The sequence below is a fragment of the Diuraphis noxia genome, unplaced genomic scaffold, assembly GCF_037042655.1.
Source record: "Diuraphis noxia isolate RWA-SAM2 unplaced genomic scaffold, SU_Dnox_SAM2 contig0002, whole genome shotgun sequence".
NCBI lineage: Eukaryota > Metazoa > Arthropoda > Insecta > Hemiptera > Aphididae > Diuraphis > Diuraphis noxia.
The window spans coordinates 33,079,037-33,101,692 of NW_028301712.1; the positions used below are offsets into that span (position 1 = coordinate 33,079,037).

Sequence of the window (22,656 nt, forward strand, 5' to 3'; positions counted from 1 at the left end):
AAATCGGTCACCGTGGTAGATAAGTGCTTACACTATTAGTCGCAGATCTCTGTATACCATTATATAATATTATGTAGGTACTTACGTAAATGGTTTTTTTGTTTTTTCTCTTCTCGTCTCGATTCGTCAGGACCGGATGAGAGTCGTACGCCTTTCTTATAATACACATAATATTGTATAACGATCACGCTCACATTTTATTTCAAAAAAGTATGCCATCGATATCATCGAAATACATTTTATATAGATACTATACGAGCATTGCAATACTTGAACATGCACGGTTTATTATATTATATTATATTTATTATATCTAAGATAATTTGAACATTGCCATAATTTTTACGTATTTAGTCAAAATTTGAACTTTAAATGCTTATAAAAAAAAATTGTGACTATATATTTCTTTTATTTTTCAATTGCTATTGTAAAAATATATAATGAGCCTTGTATTAAATTTTCAAATCTTAGATATAAAAGGAAAATTTTTTATGAATTTCTAGCATAAAAAAATTTACGAATTTTCGTGATTTTTACATAATATGTTGTCAATATTTGAATTTTAAATGCTTATAAAAAAAATTGTGACTATGTATTTCTTTTATTTTTCAACTTCTACTGTAAAAATATGTTAGGAGCCTTGTATTAAATTTTCAAATCTTAGAATTAAAAAGAAAAACTTTTATGAATTTCTATCTAAGATAATTTGAACATTGCCGTAATTTTTACGTATTTAGTCAAAATTTGAACTTTAAATGCTTATAAAAAAAAATCGTGCCTACGAATTTTTAATATTTTTTAACTTCTATTGTTACAATGTGTTAGAAGCCTTGTATTAAATTTTTAAGCTTTTCTGTCTAACAAATAAATTTTTATCGATATTAATTTTAAAAAAACTAATAATGATCGAAAATTTGAAATGCCTATGAATAGTTCAACTTAAGTCGAAATTTTTTGAAAATTGCATGGTGGATAGAATATACTTATATAAACATTAGGTGAAAATTTCATGTATCTATGGTCATTTGTTTTAAAGTTACATCAAAAACCAAAATCGATTTTGTCGAAAAATGAGTGTGCGTAAAATTTCCCGTTTTTCCCTTAATTTTTAGTTTGTTTTTCTCAATTATTTAGAAAAGTATTAAGAATTTTTTACTTTTGACCCCCCAAAGTACCAACTAGATTCAGTTTCTGATCGAAAGAGGTACTGAAGTCAAAACTCGAAGCATTTTTACTGCCCCTGTGTCTGTGATGACAGACACAAAAAAAAAAAAAAAAAAATAAAAATACACATCATGGTAAAATCAATACATTCATCGCTCCGCTCAGAATCTAAAAAAATAATAGGATGCATATGTTTTTAATTTAGTTTTAAATGTATTTTTATTGTTTTGACAATGGATATACTCGTACTTTTTGATCATTGATCATAATTAATAATTTGAAATAATACTCAACTGTTTTTCTTAATTCCAGTAATAATTATTAGATAATTAAGAACATTGAACAACTTTGGCGTTCCAAACGAAAACTGTTATAACGGGTTATGGGTATAATAAAATTGTTATAATACAAATATACAATAGTATATCTTTACACAAGTGTAGTTGGTATATTAATAGATAATAATAATAATTATGTTTGAAAAAATAAACGGTCTCAAAATCCAACTGATGCTGGCCAATTATAATAATATTATTGCGTACTAGCTGGCCACTAATAAACAACGGTTTGTTTGAAATTATCGGCTTTGGTCTACGACGAAATCCGGAAATGGTTCATTTTATTTTTTTCTGTCTACCTACACGCACATAATACACCTGCAAAATGGCTGCATCTTATAATATCGAGAAATCCGACCACATTGAAAAGACCACCATAAGAAAAGTTATCGACAAAACAAATAGCAACATCGAATACGATGAAATGGAAACCAAGCTACACAGATTCGATAACTACAACGAGGAAATAACTTATGACGATTTGGCGGGTCTACTGAGTTATGCAAAGCAGTTCACAGGCGACGACGCGTCGACTGCCATAATCGCTCAACCGGACGAATCCTCCAACATTGGACCGGCTGAGATAAACATTATTGCAGACGACGTGATTTCGCCGTCGTCAACCAAGCAGGTCGCGGCCGTAGAAGAACATATTAAGCAAAATGACGATGCGTTGGACGTCACGCCGACCAGGGGAAAGGAGGTCACATTCCCTTTTTGGGGCTTGTTCGTCTGGCTGGACCCGGGAAACACTCCAGCGATACGCGCACCTCCACGCCCGGGCATCTTGATGAGAATCATTAGCGCGGTGTGGAGAGGCGTAACAAGAGCTGTACGCGGAATTCGTTGTTTTTTATTGAGTTTTTTCCCGAAGTGAAACCGTACGAAAGTTCCCCCCCTGGTTGAGGGCAGCAGACAAAAGCGTGGCGATGTGAGGACGAGGAAGGTACGTGACAGAGCACTGCAGGGTGATCGGCGGTAAGTCGCCAATACGTGTTATTCGGCCACCAGCTGTGGCGCAACGGGATCGCAGACGTCGGGTGCTCGGGATCGCCGACACGCGAGACCCTCTGACGGCGCGGTGGACGCCTAGCTGCTTCGGTTGCGATCGACGACGACGACACGACGACGGTGAGGCTAGCCATATCGACGCGGGCATCGACGCCGCCCCGTCGATACCAATAACGACTGCAATGCACGAATACGACTCGTTGCGACGGTGACGACGGATTTCCGTAGAGCTCAAAGTGTTCGGGTAGTAGATGATTATAATTTATGTAGGGTAGATAGGAACACGGATGTCAGTATAGCGCTGATGGACTCGAAGAAACTAAACGTTTCAGAGTTACGGCGGTGCGCGACTCCACGGCGGGACCATTGGCAGCGGCAGACTGCACGGCGCCGACGGATGTGGCCAGGGCGAAAATCACGGAGAGTCTCACTACTGATTCTCTCCCCTTTTCGCCTAGTGGTCTGACACTGTCGGCCTAGTCACGACGCCTCGGTTAGGTCACCGCCCATTCCACAGTACCCATCATATTTTATAGTCTTCGTCGCTCGCTCCGGGAGCTTAGGTAACCGTCGTCACCGGCACAACGATCATCGTATTAAACATCTGCAGTATCGTCAAGCGCACAACATCGCGCACTAGCCACTTGTCGTCAATCGTTGTTCGTCTCGCAACCGTCGTGGTCGGGCTCCATCCGCTGCCATGGTCGTCTTCGCGGCCCGGGCAAACGCGCCAACGATTCTCGAACGCCCCTCAGGACCGACCGAATAACGTTGTAGAGGTGACCAGTAGCCTTACTAGCATCTTCTGCGATTATCACTCAATCGCCATTACGTACCACTCACATCGCCACGTCTTCTCTGATGCCTTTTTTTTTGTTTTTGTTAAAATTATTAGTTATTGTTTTTTTTCAATTTGCATTGTATTATATATTATACTTCATCTTTTCGACATAATCTGTTCAAAATTTTAAAGCACACATTTGTTATGTTCACTAAATTGTTCATTAAATTTTTCAATAAAATATATTTTGTTTATATACAGTAACATTTTGTTTTTTATTTTTAGCATTAAAAAGTACGATTTTTTAATTTAACAGAACGATGGTCTCACTGTGCAAAATCATGGTGTCGCGTGGGACCCATAAGGAATACTAAAAATTTGTTTTTTTGTTACGTATCAATTCGACCAAATCTCAATAAAATATATTATAATATATTTTTGACACGTCATACTTAAAATTATAAGTTTATCGGTGTGGTAAGATTAAGCGTGATTACAGAAAAAAGAAAAAGAAAAAATTAAAACACCACGCACACAATATCATAGTAAAATCAATACATTAATTATTAGTCGGCTTAGAATCTAAAATATCAATAACTACTTTTTTGTTATTGTTCTATGAATACCGCATTGTCATTAGTGTTTACGTAAAAGTAGATATTGCTCCGATCCACAAGTCAGACGATGAAATCCGTGTTGAAATCCACACACGCTGTCTAATAGTCTAGTTGATGATGTTGATAATACTTGTTGTGGACATAAAAAAAATGCCATTAAATAACTCAAAACAAGTAAAAATATTTTGAAAATGTTATCAAGTATAGGTTAGGTTAGGTTCCATCTGCGTTCTCTCGCCGTGGTGAACGGTCGTGTGTTGTTTTTAGTGCATTGCTGATAAGGCCTGCTCTGTGTAATATATTTCGTATATTGCTAGTTAGTTCGTTTTATCTATGTCGTCGTCTTCGGGCGGCGGCCGGAATTCGTCTACGAACAGACTAAAATCGACTTCTCAAAATGGGCTCGGCTCCGAATTTACACTCGTCTCGTACCAACGTAAGTCTAAAACTAAACCAAACCCAACCAGTCCCGTCTCTCCAGGTTTACAACAAATTATTGATAATCCACCGGTTCTTGATACATCAAACACTACTTTCAATTATAACATTCCCGATAACGCGCACGAGCCAATTATGGTCGATGATGCTATTAACGGCTACGACCGTTCTAATGAGTCTGCCTCAGCCACCACGTTATCTACAGATATCACTATGCCATTAACAAACCAAAATCCAGCTATCGATAATAATAACATTAACACTCGTCTCAGATATTTTTCGCCGGATTATAATGGTCCTATAGTTATACTCGCCGAATGCACCGATAAAAACAAAAATTTAGGGAATTTGCATCCGTTTAAAATAGCAAAATTCTTTTCTACCAACTTCACTGGCATTACCAATATTAAACCAGTCAGCTCAAAAAAAGTTAAAATTACTTTTAATTCGATCACCAACGGCAATATATGCCTAAGTTCTAAAATCCCGAGTGATAACGGTTTCCAGGTAAACATACCTGTCTCGCTTATTTTTCGCTTATGAATTTCTAGCATAAAATAATTTACGAATTTTCGTGATTTTTACATAATATGTTGTAAAAATTCAAACATTGAATGCTTATAAAAAAAAATTGTGACTAAGTATTTCTTTTATATTTTTCAACTTCTATTGTAAAAATATGTTAGGAGCCTTGTATTAAATTTTCAAATCTTAGAATTAAAAAGAAAAACTTTTATGAATTTCTATCTAAGATAATTTGAACATTGCCGTAATTTTTACGTATTTAGTCAAAATTTGAACTTTAAATGCTTATAAAAAAAAATCATGCCTACGAATTTTTAATATTTTTTAACTTCTATTGTTACAATGTGTTAGAAGCCTTGTATTAAATTTTCAAGCTTTTCTACCGAACAAATAAATTTTTATTGATATTTATAGAAAAAAAAACTAAAAAAGTTGAAAAATTAAAATGTCAGTAAACAGCTCAAAACAAATCTAAATATTTTGAAAATTTTATCAAATATATAAAACGCCTATATAAACATTCAGTCAAAATTTCAAGTATCTGCGGTAATTTGTTTTAGAGTTACACCAAAATAAGGAAATCGCTAAAAGTGAAAATCCAATGTTGTAAAAATTTAAATTTCAAATGCTCATAAAAATTTAATTTGAATTTCCGGTGGAATTTTTATTTGTGATAAACATTGAAAAACTTGTAAGGAATCTTGTATTAAATTTTTAAATCTTAGATTTAAAAAGAAAATTTTTTATGAATTTCTAGCTTAAAATAATTTGTGAATTTTCGTGATTTTTACGTATTTTGACAAAATTCAAACTTTGAATGCTTATAAAAAAAAATTGTGACTATGAATTTCTTTTATTTTTCAACTGCTATTGTAACAATATGTTAAGAGCCTTGTATTAAATTTTCAAGCTTTTCTGCCTAACAAATAAATTTTTATCGATATTAATTTTAAAAAAACTAATAATGATCGAAAATTTGAAATGCCTATGAATAGTTCAACTTAAGTCGAAATTTTTTGAAAATTGCATGGTGGATAGAATATACTTATATAAACATTAGGTGAAAATTTCATGTATCTATGGTCATTTGTTTTAAAGTTACATCAAAAACCAAAAGCGATTTTGTCGAAAAATGAGTGTGCGTAAAATTTCCCGTTTTCCCCTTAATTTTTAGTTTGTTTTTCTCAATTATTTAGAAAAGTATTAAGAATTTTTTACTTTTGACCCCCCAAAGTACCAATTAGATTCACTTTCTGATCGAAAGAGGTACTGAAGTCAAAACTCGAAGCATTTTTACTGCCCCTGTGTCTGTGATGACAGACACAAAAAAAAAAAAAATACACATCATGGTAAAATCAATACATTCATCGCTCCGCTCAGAATCTAAAAGTATAAAATATCATCATAATTTTTTTTTGTTGTTTCTGCAGTGACTAATTTAGATAAGGTGTCGCCTACAGACGTCAAATTTAAAATATTTTAGATAGGTTTTTTGAAGAAAATTATGACTTCACAGATGTGTCAGTGTATTGTCAAAATATATTTATTTTACTAAAACTAGTTGGTTTTTCCGAGTTTAATCGAAATTTTCGAAGTTTGACATACTCCATATCAAATTTAAATTTAATTTTCATTTGCGAATATATTAAACAAGCTTCCTGGTATTGCTGATGTTCAAAATACAAAATATATTTAGTATAAATATTTTTGTATACAAGGTGTTTCTGAAGTGTGTAATATAATTAGTATACGCATACTCACTGTGATGCCACAATGAACATTTTTTTGAATTTTTTTTCTAACTTTAAAATCTGGGTTTTTTAAAGTTATTTTTAGAATTTTACCTTAAATGATGTAAAAATGAACACTCTAGTCGTATTTTTTTGCAATATTCTCATACGAATCGAGATATCGCATCATTTTTGCGCTTGTCGCGCTTGAATCGCCAACTAAAAAAAAAGTCGTGCGACACATTGATTTGTATGAGAATACTGCAAGATAACCAGAGGTCATAATTATTTATTGTCATTGATAATACGCAATTAATTAACACTTTGTTTTACATTGTCGACTAATAAAAATTATGAAACAATAACAAAATTAGGGTTAACAGAGTTTTAAATGGTCGAATTTATTGGCATATGTGTTTCGGGAATTCAGGTAATAAAATAATCTTATTAACATACATGTTTAATCAACACATTGATTTACATTATAAAATAAAAAGTACAATTTATTTAAAAATTGTTATCTACATCTACATGTTTATCTACAAAAGATATTCAATGTGTCCACCATTAACTTCAGTGCACTTTTCCATACGACGATGTAATGAAACCCTAGTTTTTTCCAACAAATTTGGTGTTTGACGAATGATATCAGCTACATTATTGATTCTCATCAAGAGTTCATTTCTATTATTCACCACTTTGGCATAAACTTGTTCCTTCATAAAACCCCATAAGAAAAAATCACATGGATTAAAATCAGGACTGCAAGTTGGCCATATTATGTTTGGATATTGATATTACGATATTGAGCGTTGTTTTCAGCTTCTCTACCAATAATTTTGTCAGGGAAAAGATAGTGCGATTGATGTCGGTCTGCAATTTTATGATGTGGAGGTCTCACGTTACCTGAAAAAGACAACATTTTTTAATATTGTGTAAATGTAGAATGTACTTATTTAAAATGTCATATTTGTTTAGAATTCTTACTAGTTTCACTCAGACAACGATAAGTTGTTAAAAAAGTATTTGGTCGAGGTACTCTACGCTGAGGAAATCGTTCTGCCCATCACTTAGCTGCAAGATTTACATTTCCATCAGCTAAACCTAGTCACAATTATTAATAAACAAATAAATAGTTTGTTTCGTATTACATGTCGCATACGACAACTTAAAATAGTTGCATGGGTATGTTTTGTGATAAAGTAAAATACCTAGAGTTTTTAATAAAATAAATCACCAATGGGTGATATTAGTTAAATTCTTAAACTAATTAATTAAATGAATTAGTACTACCCAACATAAAAACCATGTCTGCATATTCAATGCTTGTGTACACCATTGCGCAAAAATCAAAATTTTAATTAAAAACTTTAAATCTTATAAATAAATCTTATAATTTTAAATGTCGTTCAATGACGTCAAGTATTGGACTGAGCTCTAATCAGACCAACTTATGTTCATCATGTACTCTGTAAGGAGTATGGTCAATTCAATATTAACGATAAAAGTATAATATTAGGTTCACTAATAAATAATAATAATAGTATAAAATAAAATGTTTATCTTATCGAGTCAAAATAATTATGTTAGTTACTGTGATATCCAAAAACTGGAATTTCAGTATTAACACACAAATAGGTAGTTTCTTTTATCTCTAACTATTATAACTTTACAAAGTTAAAAGTTATTTAATAAAGGTATTACATAAATGTATGATAATAAATTTGATCGTTTAAAACTCTGTTAAACCTAATTTTGTTATTGTTTCATAATTTTTATTAGTCGACAATGTAAAACAAAGTGTTAATTAATTGCGTATTATCAATGACAATAAATAATTATGACCTCTGGTTATCTTGAAGTATTCTCATACAAATCGAAGTGTCACACGACTTTTTTTTAGTTGGCGATTCGAGCGCGAAAAACGCGCAACAAGCGCAAAAATGATGCGATATCTCGATTTGTAAGAGAATTTTGCAAAAAAATACGACTAGAGTGTTCATTTTTACATTCAAGATAAAAATCTAAAAATAACATCACAGAAATTTTTTTCAGAATACTAAACTTAACACAAATGGTAGTTTTTGAACTTTAATTTTACTTCCATACTTGTTGATATTATATGATATTTCATGTAAGATTGAGTAACAAGAAAAAAAAACTTATTAAGAATTAAAGACATAATTTTATAGAACAACCATCGTTAATATATTTTTATTATAGTGGGACAGTTTTGCAATCATTAAACTTGTGCCCTTGATTCATATGTTTTATGTATAGTTGGTACAAACATAAAATGTATTGTTCATTTTTCAAAACATATTGTAGTTTAGTGTTTTATTTATAATTGCGTTATTTCATTGTTTCGGTTATATGCATCTTCATTCCATTACTATTCGATAGACTGTAAGTAGGTATTGTAAAAATAATATTATATTATTGTACTCCCAAACTATTTCAAAACAACAATACAATTGAAATATTATGGCAAATTTTTTTGTCGAAAATGATAATAATACAAAACTTTTATTGTAGATATATTACAATTAATGAATGTATACGAAATCATAATATTATTAAACAAAAAAAAATACAGTAGGGTACCTAAATAATAAATATTATACAATAAAGGATGAATTATTTACAGAAATAAAATAAAAAATGTAAATCTGGCCTATCTGGATTAGCTACTTGAATATTAAACCGAATTATTTGACCAAAAAACTGAGTGCTGGTCTGCTTTTATAAACCGCACAATTTTATACAAATAACACTTTACGAGAAAAATAACCTCTTATTCGGTACTTTTTTTTTTACCTGCCTTTTCAAAGCTTATTTTTCCTGTCCTATTTAAAAAAAAACTTGTAGAACATTAACTTGTGATCCTCGGAGAATTCATTACTGCACCTTGCCACCATTATTGTGCAATGTACATAACGAGAAAAATGTACATTTCATCACGAAAGTTTATAATGGAGACCCGTTAGCGTTATGAGCAATGATATACGTATATAGTGGACTAGCTTAATATATATTTTAAGAATGAATTTACATTTTTATGACGCATTTAGATATATTATGTCTGCCACGCGATTAAGCTTCTGCGAAAACCGTTACCAAGCACACCGGGGACAAAATCACGACTTAATATGTAATAGAAAATCATTTATCCAACAACTTTATTATTTTAATTTTGGTTTTTTTTTTTCATTACAATTTAATTTGACTGAATTTATATGTATATCGATGATCTTCTTCTTTTTTATTGCTTACAAATTAAAAATCAAAATCACGTTAAATTACTAAACATTAATACTTGAATTGTTTATTATAATTTTTACCTGTTAAAATAAGTAAGTAACGAAGAATGAAGTTTGAAAACCACATAACACATAACGTATTATTACGTTATTTTAACATGTCAACTTATCTAAATATTAAGTTTTCAAGACATTGGTTTTGAAAATATACCTAATAATACAATGATATTGATCATTAGCATAATTATTACATTACATACCATTGGATTCTCTGAAAGTTTTGATTTTATATGCATTTTTATTAAAAATTGTCAGTATTTTTATTTGTATTATTAGTTATCATAATTTTATGTTCTTATTGTAGGAATTTAATTAGAAATTAACTTTGATAATAATATAATAAAAAAACTTACGAACGTTTTTTGAGTATGATTTATTATATTTAAAATACAAAGTCAAGCATATTTTTCTACGCATAGCTTGATATATAGGTACAACGCACATCGCTTATAAAACTCACTGATGTAAAGTTAAGTCGCTTATTAAACTCAAAATCGTGTGAAATATTCCGGACGTATCAGTATGAAAAATTCGGTTAAAAGTCTCACCACTTCGTTTATAAGGCTAAAATTTCGTAAAAAAAAAAAAAAATGGTAAAGATAAACATTTTTGGTTAGAAATTAGAAAATAAATTGGTATAAAAAATTTTATCGCATTTCAAATTTTTCGAAACTATCGTAATGTTAGTGTGAGTGATAAATATACTTCCGATTATCTATCACAGTTAGTGTAATCGATATGGTCGACCATATAAGGAGAGCTGTTCATTACCAAGGTAATAATTTTAATATACAATATGAATACGAGCAATATATTTCCGGAGTATTACTTTATAACTCAAAACCAACCAAAATTACAAATTTTTTTCATAAATAATTAATACATTCTACATCTTTTATAATTTTTATAATATGTATTATAATTTAATTTTTTTAAATTTATTCAATAATAAGTATGTAGTATGTGATATGTATTAAAGTATTAAAATTAAAGCAAATTATGTAGCAAAATAAAATTCATAAATATGTCATTAATTTTTTTTCCTCCGATTCACCTATAAGATTCATTCGGTTATAAGTCTCACTTTGTACTGGTCCCAAAATGAGTATAATAAGTGGCGTTTACTGTACTATAAAGCTTATTGCGCTTTTTTTTAAATTGAATTATAAAAACTTAATGTAGTCAATGCTTATATCTACAATTATATGATCTACTTCCCACAATATTTTAATATACGTTACGTATTATGTATGCATTATAATAATATGGTATATTTAATTCACCTATTAAGTGAAGTATTATTATTGCACTGTTTAACATTTTAATCACAGTTATTAACGAATATTTATGGGGCGATGATGATATTATTATCTGTCTCATTTTAAAGCTAAAGTAAAATTTCCTACTCTATTCCAGTACTAAATTGTTTGAAAGAAATCTAAAAATGCATTTCTCGCTCCGCTCAGAATCTAAAAAAATAATCGGCTTAGAGCTGATTTAGAAATGACTTTCAACGATGTTTGTCATGCATAAATATATATATATATATTAAAATGTTAAAATATTACTATTGTTAGGTAGAAAAACGTGAAAAAAAAGAAATCTATCTCTATCTTAAAATAATATTAATGATATCGATTGCTGACTTGCAGTATTAATAGTTAATACCGAAATAATGATAATGTTTAAGCGTAATTTTAACAAAATTATTATTATAATTACTATCATTATTATCGTCATACTTGACTTAAATACCTACTTAAGCTTTAATATTTAAAACAAAACCACTTAGCTTTTGGCATTTTTACTCACTAGATATTTTTTTGGTTTTTTCAGATTTACACGAACACGAGGGAAGCCAAGTATCATGTCTTTGAAGTGTCGACCCAGTAAGTTGGAGGATGAGCATGCCACCAGCTCTCTACGTATGTCTCAATAATGACATTTTTTTCTTGGTGTTTTCCACAGAAATAGCGTACCACTCATTGCCACCTCCAAAAAATCGGACGATGGCGAGCAAGTTTTTATACAAAAAGCGCAATGGTCGCCGACGGGTAGCGGTCTGGTGTTTGTTCACAAAAACGATTTGTATTACAAGATCCATGGAAACCGACACAGCAGGGTGGTCAGGATCACGGACACGGGTTCATCGACCATCTTCAACGGCATACCAGATTGGCTGTATCAGGGTAAGTGGTCGATTGGTGATAGTATGTCTTTACTATATTACAATCGTTATAATATCGTTATCATCGTGTCACGCAAACTTGTAATGACTACCCGAGTGGTGGCTCGTGAGGTTCCAAAAATATGGGGCTCAACTATTATATCACCTTCCAGTAATTTCATCGTTCTTAAAATTACTTTTATATTTAATCATTGATGATAACTTTAAAAGAAAAATATTAAATTTAAAATTCTTATTGGTATCATATAAAAATATTGATTCATCTCTTAAAACTTTTCGTCTGTTTTATTTTCGATGATTGTAAGTTATACCAATTATAATAATCATTAGGTATGAGTTTATTTCTTATTTTTATTCAAAATGTTAGATAGGGCATATACTTGTGTATCACTTGAGTGAGCCACCACTGTCCATCTATCATAAGTATATAGGTAAGTTAGATGACTAAAGCGCTCAAAAAAGCGATATTATATGTTGTTAAGCAGAATATTATAATTCAAAGATTTTTACTGCAGTCTTAATGTAAATTTATCAATTTTTAATACTATTACAAGCGCCATTTGTTTAAATCATTTATAAATCAAACGCGTTAATATTAAAAGAAAAGTTCACTTTACGACTAGTAATGTATTATAATGTAAGTAGTACTATATTATTTATCAAATGTTTAATTATAAACGAAAAATTGTCAGTTAGAAATATAAAATCAGAATAAACAATAGCAATATGTTTATAAATATAATTACATTTACTATAACAAATTTTCACGTCACGGCCTTTTTTACATTTCAGAAGAAGTTTTCAAATCCGATAAGGCGTTTTGGTTTTCGCCATCCGGACGGTATTTAGCGTACGCGACGTTTAACGATTCATTGGTTGGCGAGTACAAATATCCAGTATATAACACAAGATTCCAATATCCGTATTATCGGTCGTTACGATACCCCAAGGTAAGTACTTCAATGTATTATTGTTTTAACAAAAGTTTCTGTTTACATTTTTATATATTATATTATATTTCTTGGATAAATTTTCATAAATTTTATTGCAGAGTGTTCGATTCACTGTTAGATAAATTAATTGTATATATTAGTATAAATTACAAAATTAGACAACAATTATTATATTTGGAATTTAATTTATCATTTTTAGGAAATAATCACATTTTCACTTATATAAAATAATATATATTATGTTATTTTTATAAAATTCAAATATTTTTACTTTTGTTCTAATTTGGATATATTATTATTATTATTATTATTATTATTTGTGACGAGAAATTATTTAAAAACATTTATTAAATTTAAAAGAGAAAAATAAGATACTATACACAGATAAATTAAAATTATTAATAAAAACTATGAATATTTTAGGATGAAATATTTTTTAACTTCTATGGTATAATATGAAAGTTTATTATTTATTATTATTTAAAGTATAATATGAATTTTTATAAATTTAATTGGTCTAATTTTCAAACAATATAATGCAAAACATTATTAATTTCTATTGACCCTCTCATTTATATATATTGTTTACTTTTACTAGGTTCATTTTAAATGTTTTAAATTTAAGCATACACTTTATTGTTTATTTCAGGCAGGAACTCCAAATCCAGCGGTGACTATGTGGTTAAGAGACTTGAAAAATGATAGTTTATTTAACGTTACGCTATTGCAAAAACCACAAGCTTTATACATGGAAAGGTGAGATAATTTTTTTCAAAGATAGAAGGAATGTTAATAAAAGAAAAAAAACGACTTTAGTTAAGTTTACTCTAGTTAAGATTTAGAGATGTCGTTAATAATATTTATATATCAGATAACTTTAGTAAATGTTTAGGTTAATGTGGAGAAAAATATTAACCTAACTTGGACAAAAATATTGCAATTAATTTTTTGAACTACCACCTGAATCAAACATAATTTCATACATAATATATGTATACAATATCTGATCGCATGGCAGTGCGCCAGGCCAAGTTCCAGCAAAATGCCAGTGTATCTTTACACGAACCAATTCACCCAGTTTTTCTAACATATATATCTCTGTTTCTTCTTAAGATAAACTTTTGAAATTTAAAACACAGATTAATCTCGAGTAGTTTAGGACGCTGTAGCCATTTCAAAATGGGAGGATTTTAAAATTTGCAAAATTGTTACTGACTGACTCACTCACTCACTGATCATCAAAATTATAAGACACTTCCCGTATAGATAGTAACGTGAAATTTGACACAAAGGTAGGTCTTACAGTGTAACTAAAGGGAAAAATCTAAAAATTGAATTTTTTCAAAATGAATGCCTCTCCAGAGTGTGTATTTCTAAACGTATGAAGTGGCGCAGTGGCTAAGTGGCTTAGCTCGCATAAACGTTTACTTTCAAACAGCGTTACAATATGGTAATAAGAAATTGTTTGTAGTTGACTTATTTATATATATTTATAAAACATAATCATGTTTTCGTACATTTTTTTATTCAAATACAAAATATAATATACTCATAGAAATACAGAATATTTTAATAATATTCGTCGGTTTGCGAACGATAATTTTACGTGATAATGTCACAAAAAGCATTGATGACAAATTGCATAATGCATACTCTTACGACGCTGAAGCCCGCAAAAATAAATGATATCCCCAACAAAAACATAACAGTGAAAAAAGTCCAAGTTCCAAACCCCCTACCAAAAAATTCGGCTTATCACAGTAGTGAAATCTACATTGTGGTCAAGACTGCTATTTTTTAATTCATAACCTCACTGCAATCCTACATTAAAGAGCAACACTCCTCTTTTATTTTTATTGTTCAACACTTGGCCAGTTTCTGAATAAGGCATGAAACATCATTATCGAATGTACTCTCTTATGACTTACGTGGGTGGTGGGAAGAAGGGAACTCAGAAAAAAAGGAAAACGTTAGATTTCTTCTCAAAAAAAGACAGTGAATCATAGTTAGTAGTGGTATTTACATTGCGGCCAAGTCTAGTTTATGCCTCATTCAGAAACTGGCCAAGTGTTAAACAATAAAAATAAAAGAGGAGTGTTGCTCTTTAATATAGGAGTGCAGTGAGAGGTTATGAATTAAAAAAATAGCAGACTTGGCCACAATGTAGATTTCACTACTTTGATAGGCCAACGTTTTTGGTAGGGAGTTTGGAACTTGGCATTTTTTTACGATTATGTTTTTGTTGGGGATACATATACATATTACATATTCTTTCTGCATATGACTATCGATTGTACTAGTTTTGAACAATTTTATTACACGTTTGTATCAACTAAATTTTAAAATAAAGTAAAATTTATTTGTTGATTTGTGAATTTCTAAGCTATTTTAATCACTTATTAAACAAACAATATAATATATAAATTAATAACGTTAAAATACAGTGGTAGTTTATAATTTATAATATATATTTAAACATGAATTTAACGTATTGTTTTATTTTTTAAATTAATCAGAAAAGTCTAAGTTATTACCGTTGATCCGTTGATATAAGTTGTAAGCTTACAAAATAAAAATAACTTTTCATAACTTAATGCCAAGTAGTTAAATGAAAATAAGTTAAATATATTAATATGTTGTTGGTAGCTATTATTTTCATAGACTCCGATTTTATCTCATTTTGATTTTTTTAATTTGGTAGTGAACCCTATTTAATGCATGTCAAGTGGGCAAACGAAAAACGTATTGGAGTAGTTTGGATGAATAGAAAACAGACAACAATGGTCATATCTGTATGCTCCGAACCAAACTGGGAGTGTCAAGATGTGAGTATGAAACTATAAAATGAATATTTAATTATAATATAATAAACCTCACACTGTCTAATCCAAATATTATGTTCAATACCACGTAATAATTGGTATATTATAATATAATATTAGATAATACATTGTGACAACGATCTTAAATGAATCAGTTATAATATTACGTGACATTGGTTTAAATAACATACCAGTCATACCATTTTTGGATGGATAAGTAATTTTATTATATTTTGATAAATCCAATTATCGTTTATATTTGTCTATATCTATATAGATGATATCAATAAAAATAAGTGTATTTTCAAACAATTAAGCCTTCAAGATTTCGTGTCTTAAATAATTTAATATTGCAGAGTAGTCGTTTTAAAAATCATTGGTATTCAAACGGAAAATTTAATATAAATAAAACATATTTTTAACACAACTTAGTATACTTATCTATAATAAAGTAACTTATACTATTTCAGTCTTATGTGGAGAAAATTGCTGATGGAAAGGGGTGGTTGGAAAACACCGAAGTCGAATTCAACGAGGAGGGAACTAGCTACTTGGCAATATTACCAGTACTTGATGGTCCACGTGGTACCTACCCACACATCTGCCTGGTGGATATATCTACAAAAATTGTACTCCCACTGACGAGTGGAAGTTTTTGCGTCGTTCGAATCGTCAAGTGGGACCAGACGAACCAGCTAATGTAAATAATAACAATGACTAGTGCACGTCAAACAGTCTGACCATAATTTAGTGCAAAATTAATTTTATTCGTAGTAATTTAATAAATAAATGGAGAAAAACGTATGTAACGGTTACATTATAATACAACCTACGATAATCCAAAATGATTTAATATACGATTTAGTAATTATTATAAAACGCTAATTTAGTAGGGGTTAGTGTTTTTTTTTTTTTTTTTAATAACATCTTTGTGTTCAACCAACAGTTAATGATATATGAAAATAGTAAATAATTTGTTTTTAGTAATGAAAAAAAAAACATAATATTATAGTCTCACTATTTGAGATCCTGAACGAAGTGATGAATGTATTGATTTTACAATTATGTGATTTTTTTTCTGTCTCTGTACAGCATAACTACTCGAAATAATGCTTCAATTTCAAACTTTGGGAGTGGTTTCCGATGGAAAAGTGAATATCCTTGGTGCATTATAGAGGTCAAAAGTAAATATTTTCCAAAAGTTTTCAAAAAAATCGAGAAAAACAAACAAAAAAAAGACAGAAAAACGGGAATTTTTTCGCAAAACCAGTTTTCGACCAATTCGATTTTTTATATGGTTGTAATTCAAAAACTAATCACTGTAAATACTTGAAATTTTCACCAAATGTTTATGTTAGTGTTATCTATATACAGTTTAATTTTCAAAAATTTTTGAGATATTTATAGACCACTAAAATTTTCGATTTGTATAAGAATTTTTCTTTGAAGTGTCGGTAAAAAAATTTTAGATGAACAAAAAAACTTGAAAATTTAATTCAAAGTTCCTCGTGAGTTGTTCTTATTGTAGCTAAAAAAAAGATTTACATGCTACAAGATTACATCTGAAGTTCAAATGTTGAAAATGCGTCCTAATTGAAAAATAAAATATTTGTTTCATAATAGAATACATGACAATATTTAAATATAATATAACTAGACTGATAAATCATCTCCGTTCAGAATCGTTTTTCGTATACAATGATACCTATCATTGCATTCAAATCTAACCTATCGGCTACACACGAATTGCGTCCCGAAATAAAAAATTTGATAAGAGGGTACACGAATTGTGTCCGGCATTATTTAATCTACTGCATATGAATTGCGTCCGGTTTTGTTTAAGCGATTGCATGAACGATAAACGTACTGTAAAGCCTATAATAATTTTAGTTCGATTTCGATCGTGTTGTTGGTGTAAACGTTTGTGTAACCTTTATTATCTGTTAAATAAAACTTAAACTCTAAAAACACTATAAAATTACTTCGGTGATTTTAAGCGAAAAAAATAAAACATTATTTAATATTGATGGATACAAATTTCGGTATCATAAAATATTAAAAAATGATGTTCAACGTTGGAGCTGCTGTAAAAAGACGTGTAAGTCATACATTAAATTAAATAATGAAAATGAGATTATCGAACGTGCAAATGATCATAATAATATTAAAGATTCTGTTGAAGTATTTAATAGACAACAGTTAAGTAATAATTTAAAGCGAAAGGCTGTAGAAGAACTTTATGATAAACCATCAAAACTTATGGAGCTTTATCAAAAGACATTCCAACATTGACAACTTATAATTTAACCTTGATTCGTAATAATATACACCACGCTCGGTCATCGACAATTCCAAAACTTCCAGATAACTTACCTGATTTACAAAATATTTTATTGAAAGAAAATATTCAGACTAACAGAGATGAAAACTTTTTATTAGTGAATGACAACGAAAATAATATAATCATTTTTTCAACAATTACTAATTTAAATTTTTTAAGTGAAGTTGATACAATATTTGTGGATGGAACTTTTAAATGTTGCCCAAAACTGTTTACACAATTTTTTACAGTCCATGGTTTGAAAAATATTAACTATATACCACTAGTATTTCTTTTACTTCCTAATAAAAATATAGATACTTATATAAAAGCATTTTCACATCTCAAATCTGAGTTTCTAAAAAATAATATCAATTTTTCACATAAAATAATATTTATCGATTTTAAAAAAGCAATCCACTCATCTTTGTTAATCGTGTGGCCATCAGTTCAAATGAAAGGATGCAGGTTTCATTTAGGTCAAAGTTGGTGGAAGAAAATTCAAACGGTTGGTTTAAGTCAGGAATACAAAAAAAATTCAGATATCAGTATTTTTTTAAAATATTTTTTTGGTCTCCCATTTTTAAAACCAGATGAAGTGGAGGATTGTTTTACTGACAATATTGTATCCATTGTACCCGAAAATGAAAAAGTACAGCAATTTTCCGATTATATTTTAAATACATACATAAAGCCTGATTGTGACTTCCCGCCTTCTGTATGGGCAATGTACTCATGTTCTATAATTCGAACTACGAATAGTTGTGAAGCCTTCCACTCCAAGTTTAACAGTATGTTTTACTCAGCACACCCGAATATATTTCAATTTATAGATGTTTTAAAAAAATGTACAAAAAGAAACTTATATTAAACAACGAAGTATTCATGTAATTAAAAACAGACGAATGATGGTATGTGAAAAAGAAAATTGACCAAGACAAAATATAGCAAAATATGAAAGTGGCTAATTAACCCGTCTTGATTATATTAAGAAAGTATCATTCAAGTTTTTACCAATTTTTAATTTTATAATTATAACTTTTTTATATATATACATATGTATATATTTTTTTACTATTATATTATTATTATATTATTAACCTACACATTTTATTTTACTTACATATAATTGCATAAAAATAATAAAAAAACAATATTTTACCGATAGTATTTGGTATCGACAGTCCTAAGTCTGTATGAAATGAGAAGGAAAATAATGTTTTTACGTTGGGACGCAATTCGGGTAGTTGTTAAATATGGTTGGGACGCAATTCGTGTAGTCGTTAAATATCTTTGGGACGCAATTCATGCGGAAAAGGGATTTCGGGACGCAATTCATGTGCAGCGAACCTACCCTAGTCAAAGGTCCACCCCACCACCTAATGTACAGCAGAGCGATACCCACTTTCCCGCTTTTTTAAACGTGTAATTAAGACAAAACAAAAACCTTGCGATACTATAGTATAGTCCGCATCGCCTCGTCGCCGTCGACTTCAACGCTATTGAAGGGTTTATAAGTCCACATCCGTTTCCCGGAATATGAAATTTAAAATAAAATATGTTTATCAGTATAATGTTTGAGATTCAATCGAATAATTGTTATTATCACCATTTGCAATATTTCGTAGAACAATATGACGTTTACAACGTTTTTCTGACAAACAGATGTGGTTTGGTTTGACTGATTCTTTAATGATTACGTATTTGAAACTCGTTAAACCACCTTATTATGACGATTCAAAATTGTATGGTGCCAATAGAGTCCAAGTGTAACCTGTAGCGTAAAATTTCAATCGAGTATAAAACAATAAATCTGTTAAAAGTAGACATATTCCTCCAAACGCCCTTTATAAAAAAAAAGTTGCACATTAAAATGTTTATTGATGGTATGTTCAGTTTTTTGCACAATTATGGTATAATTTTCGCTAAATAGTTTTGCACTTTAGAAACGCAGACTTAAACTTACAGATACTTTGAAGCGATACCGGAGGGGAAACCGTCACAAAGGCATTTATACAAAGTACCCGATAACGTTAACAGCACGATGGGATGGGAATGTCTGACATGCCCTCCGAGTGGACCACAAAAGAATACTTCCGAAATGGACATTTCAACTAGTTCAGATATCAGGTAAGTCCGAAACTTATGTGTGCGTATTAATACCGATATAATCATCTAGAAGTTATTGAGATTCTATATACATTGGTTAAAAAAAAAAAAAAAAAACTTCAGAGCTTAAAAATTACATAGGGATTTTTTTTAAAGCCCACAGTAGTTTTAAGTTTTGGACGATAACTTATACTAGGTACTAAGTATCGCCCTACTCCTTGAGTACGCCATGGCCTGTCGTCACAATGTATGGATTATTCAACAGATGGAGTTACATTATTTTTTTTTCACAGCGATTCGTTCAGGTTAAGTCTTAAGGGATTAGAGTCATCGAAACTTCCACAAGACTCGTGGCCAGTGAGAACAAACTCATGTCTGTATGTCCGATCTCATTTTTGTCGGTATCCGAATTCGAAATACTACGTTTTAGAATGTTTAGGTAAGTTGTTGTTGAATTACAGTAAAATATATTAAATTGTGTATATAATTAAATATCGTTGAGTACCTATATATTGTTATTTCAAAAAACGAAAACACAAATTAGTACTACTAGTAGTCGTCGCGTGCATTTTAAATCAAAATATTTTAATTTAGACGGAAAAAGTATTGTGTAAATAGTTTTTGGTTAATTCATAAAATGATCATAAGTTATTTTATACCTAGAGTTAATCAATATCATATATTAAAATGATCTATATAGATAGCCTTTAAGTTATTCAACACAAGTAATAATTATTTTACAAAATAGCTGCACATACGAGTATTATCAAATAAATACAATATTTAAGAATGTATGCGTATCTGATATCATAAAGAACTATGATGTCCTCTATGATATTTCAATATGCTTATACAACAAGAAATAAATGGCGCGTTCATTAAAGTCATTATTGCTTATATTCAATGATGTTATGTTTTACCAAATGCTTTGATTTGTTGTACATAATATATCGTATGAATTATATAACAGTCTTCATCTTAAAATTTAACTATACAATTTACGTTTGTATTTTAATTTGTAGTCTGAAAAAACATGATCCACTCGAACATCGTTAAAAATTAAAACGTTGTACAACTGTATAATAAAAACAAATTACAATCAAAATTACTATCAGGTACATTTTGCGAGTTAAAAAAAATAATGAATTGTTCAATTCAGTAATTTGGTTAAATTATTCAGAGGAGAAATTTTAAACCCCAAAATTTAATATATTCGTTCTTCATAAATGTTTTTCGCTGAAATATATAAAAAAAAATAGTATAATATTGTTCTTCTTTAGGTCTTGATATTTTTTTATTCAAAACATAATTAACGTAAAAACGATGAAAAATGTAAACAATTCCGAATAATAACCAAAAAGGTCTATAGATACAGTATAATCTTCGGTTATTATTCGTTAATAGACTATTTTTCTTAGATATAGACATGTTTAGTTCTAATTTGAATGTATTTGGTTAAACAAAAAAGGGTGTTTTGTTATGTTAACATTAAAATAATATGATCATACGATTGTGTATAGAATTATTATTACTATTTTTTTTTAAATGTATACCTACAATTATAATTTATACTATATTCTGATATGTCGTAAATATTTTATGGTCAACGCAAAAATTATAAAATTATAATTTATCGGTATCACTTATTAGGTTTTACAATAGCATAATTATAACACCATTAAAAAGGTCCAATTCAAATCTCAATTAAACATCATTTTGTATGGTATTATAATATTGATTGACTCAGGAGTTTTTAGTTATAGATAAATTCATTAATAATATAACTATACCTACGTTTTGAAACTTTAATTATAGAGTATTGATAACTAAACAATTATATGTGTATACAAAAATTTAATCATTTTTAAAATTGAAGAAACACATTTTCTTGATTCATGATTTGAAAAAAATCATAAACAAATAGTATTTTCAAATAATATTCTTAATATTATTTTATATTGTATTTATTATTTATAGGCCCATCGGTACCAAAAGTTATATTGATGAATCTGCAGATAAATCAAAAAATAATGATATTGAACAATCATACTACACTTGCAGCTAAATATTCTACCATGGCTAAACCTAACATACAGATAATGCAGGTAGATTATTATTGACAGCTAATAACAGCAGGACAAGCCAATACATTTTAAGTAATTATTGATATATCAATACAAAATTAAAAATGATTTCAACAGGTGGAGGTGGAGAGCGGATTTATAGCTCAAACCAAATTGATGCTGCCCCCTGCATTCAAACAATACGATGAAACCGCATTTCCGTTTATTTTATACATGTAAGAATATTGCTATAATTTTTAGTCTTTTCGTTGTAAAG

The 22,656-nt window shown here is 29.5% G+C and overlaps 1 protein-coding gene across 4 annotated transcripts in view; it reads left to right on the top strand.

The window, feature by feature from the left end:
- LOC107165282 (prolyl endopeptidase FAP-like) overlaps positions 1–22,656 on the top strand; it is a 277,903-nt gene that overhangs the window by 249,508 nt on the left and 5,739 nt on the right. For all 4 annotated transcript variants that reach the window (XM_089219077.1, XM_089219079.1, XM_089219078.1 and 1 more), the window contains 10 exons: positions 11,761–11,813; positions 11,893–12,113; positions 12,905–13,062; positions 13,715–13,821; positions 15,767–15,890; positions 16,358–16,587; positions 20,176–20,337; positions 20,610–20,755; positions 22,294–22,421; positions 22,518–22,615. In XM_089219077.1, coding sequence (XP_089075203.1) covers positions 11,761–11,813; positions 11,893–12,113; positions 12,905–13,062; positions 13,715–13,821; positions 15,767–15,890; positions 16,358–16,587; positions 20,176–20,337; positions 20,610–20,755; positions 22,294–22,421; positions 22,518–22,615 — 1,427 coding nt within the window. The remainder of the gene's footprint in view (positions 1–11,760; positions 11,814–11,892; positions 12,114–12,904; positions 13,063–13,714; positions 13,822–15,766; positions 15,891–16,357; positions 16,588–20,175; positions 20,338–20,609; positions 20,756–22,293; positions 22,422–22,517; positions 22,616–22,656) is intronic.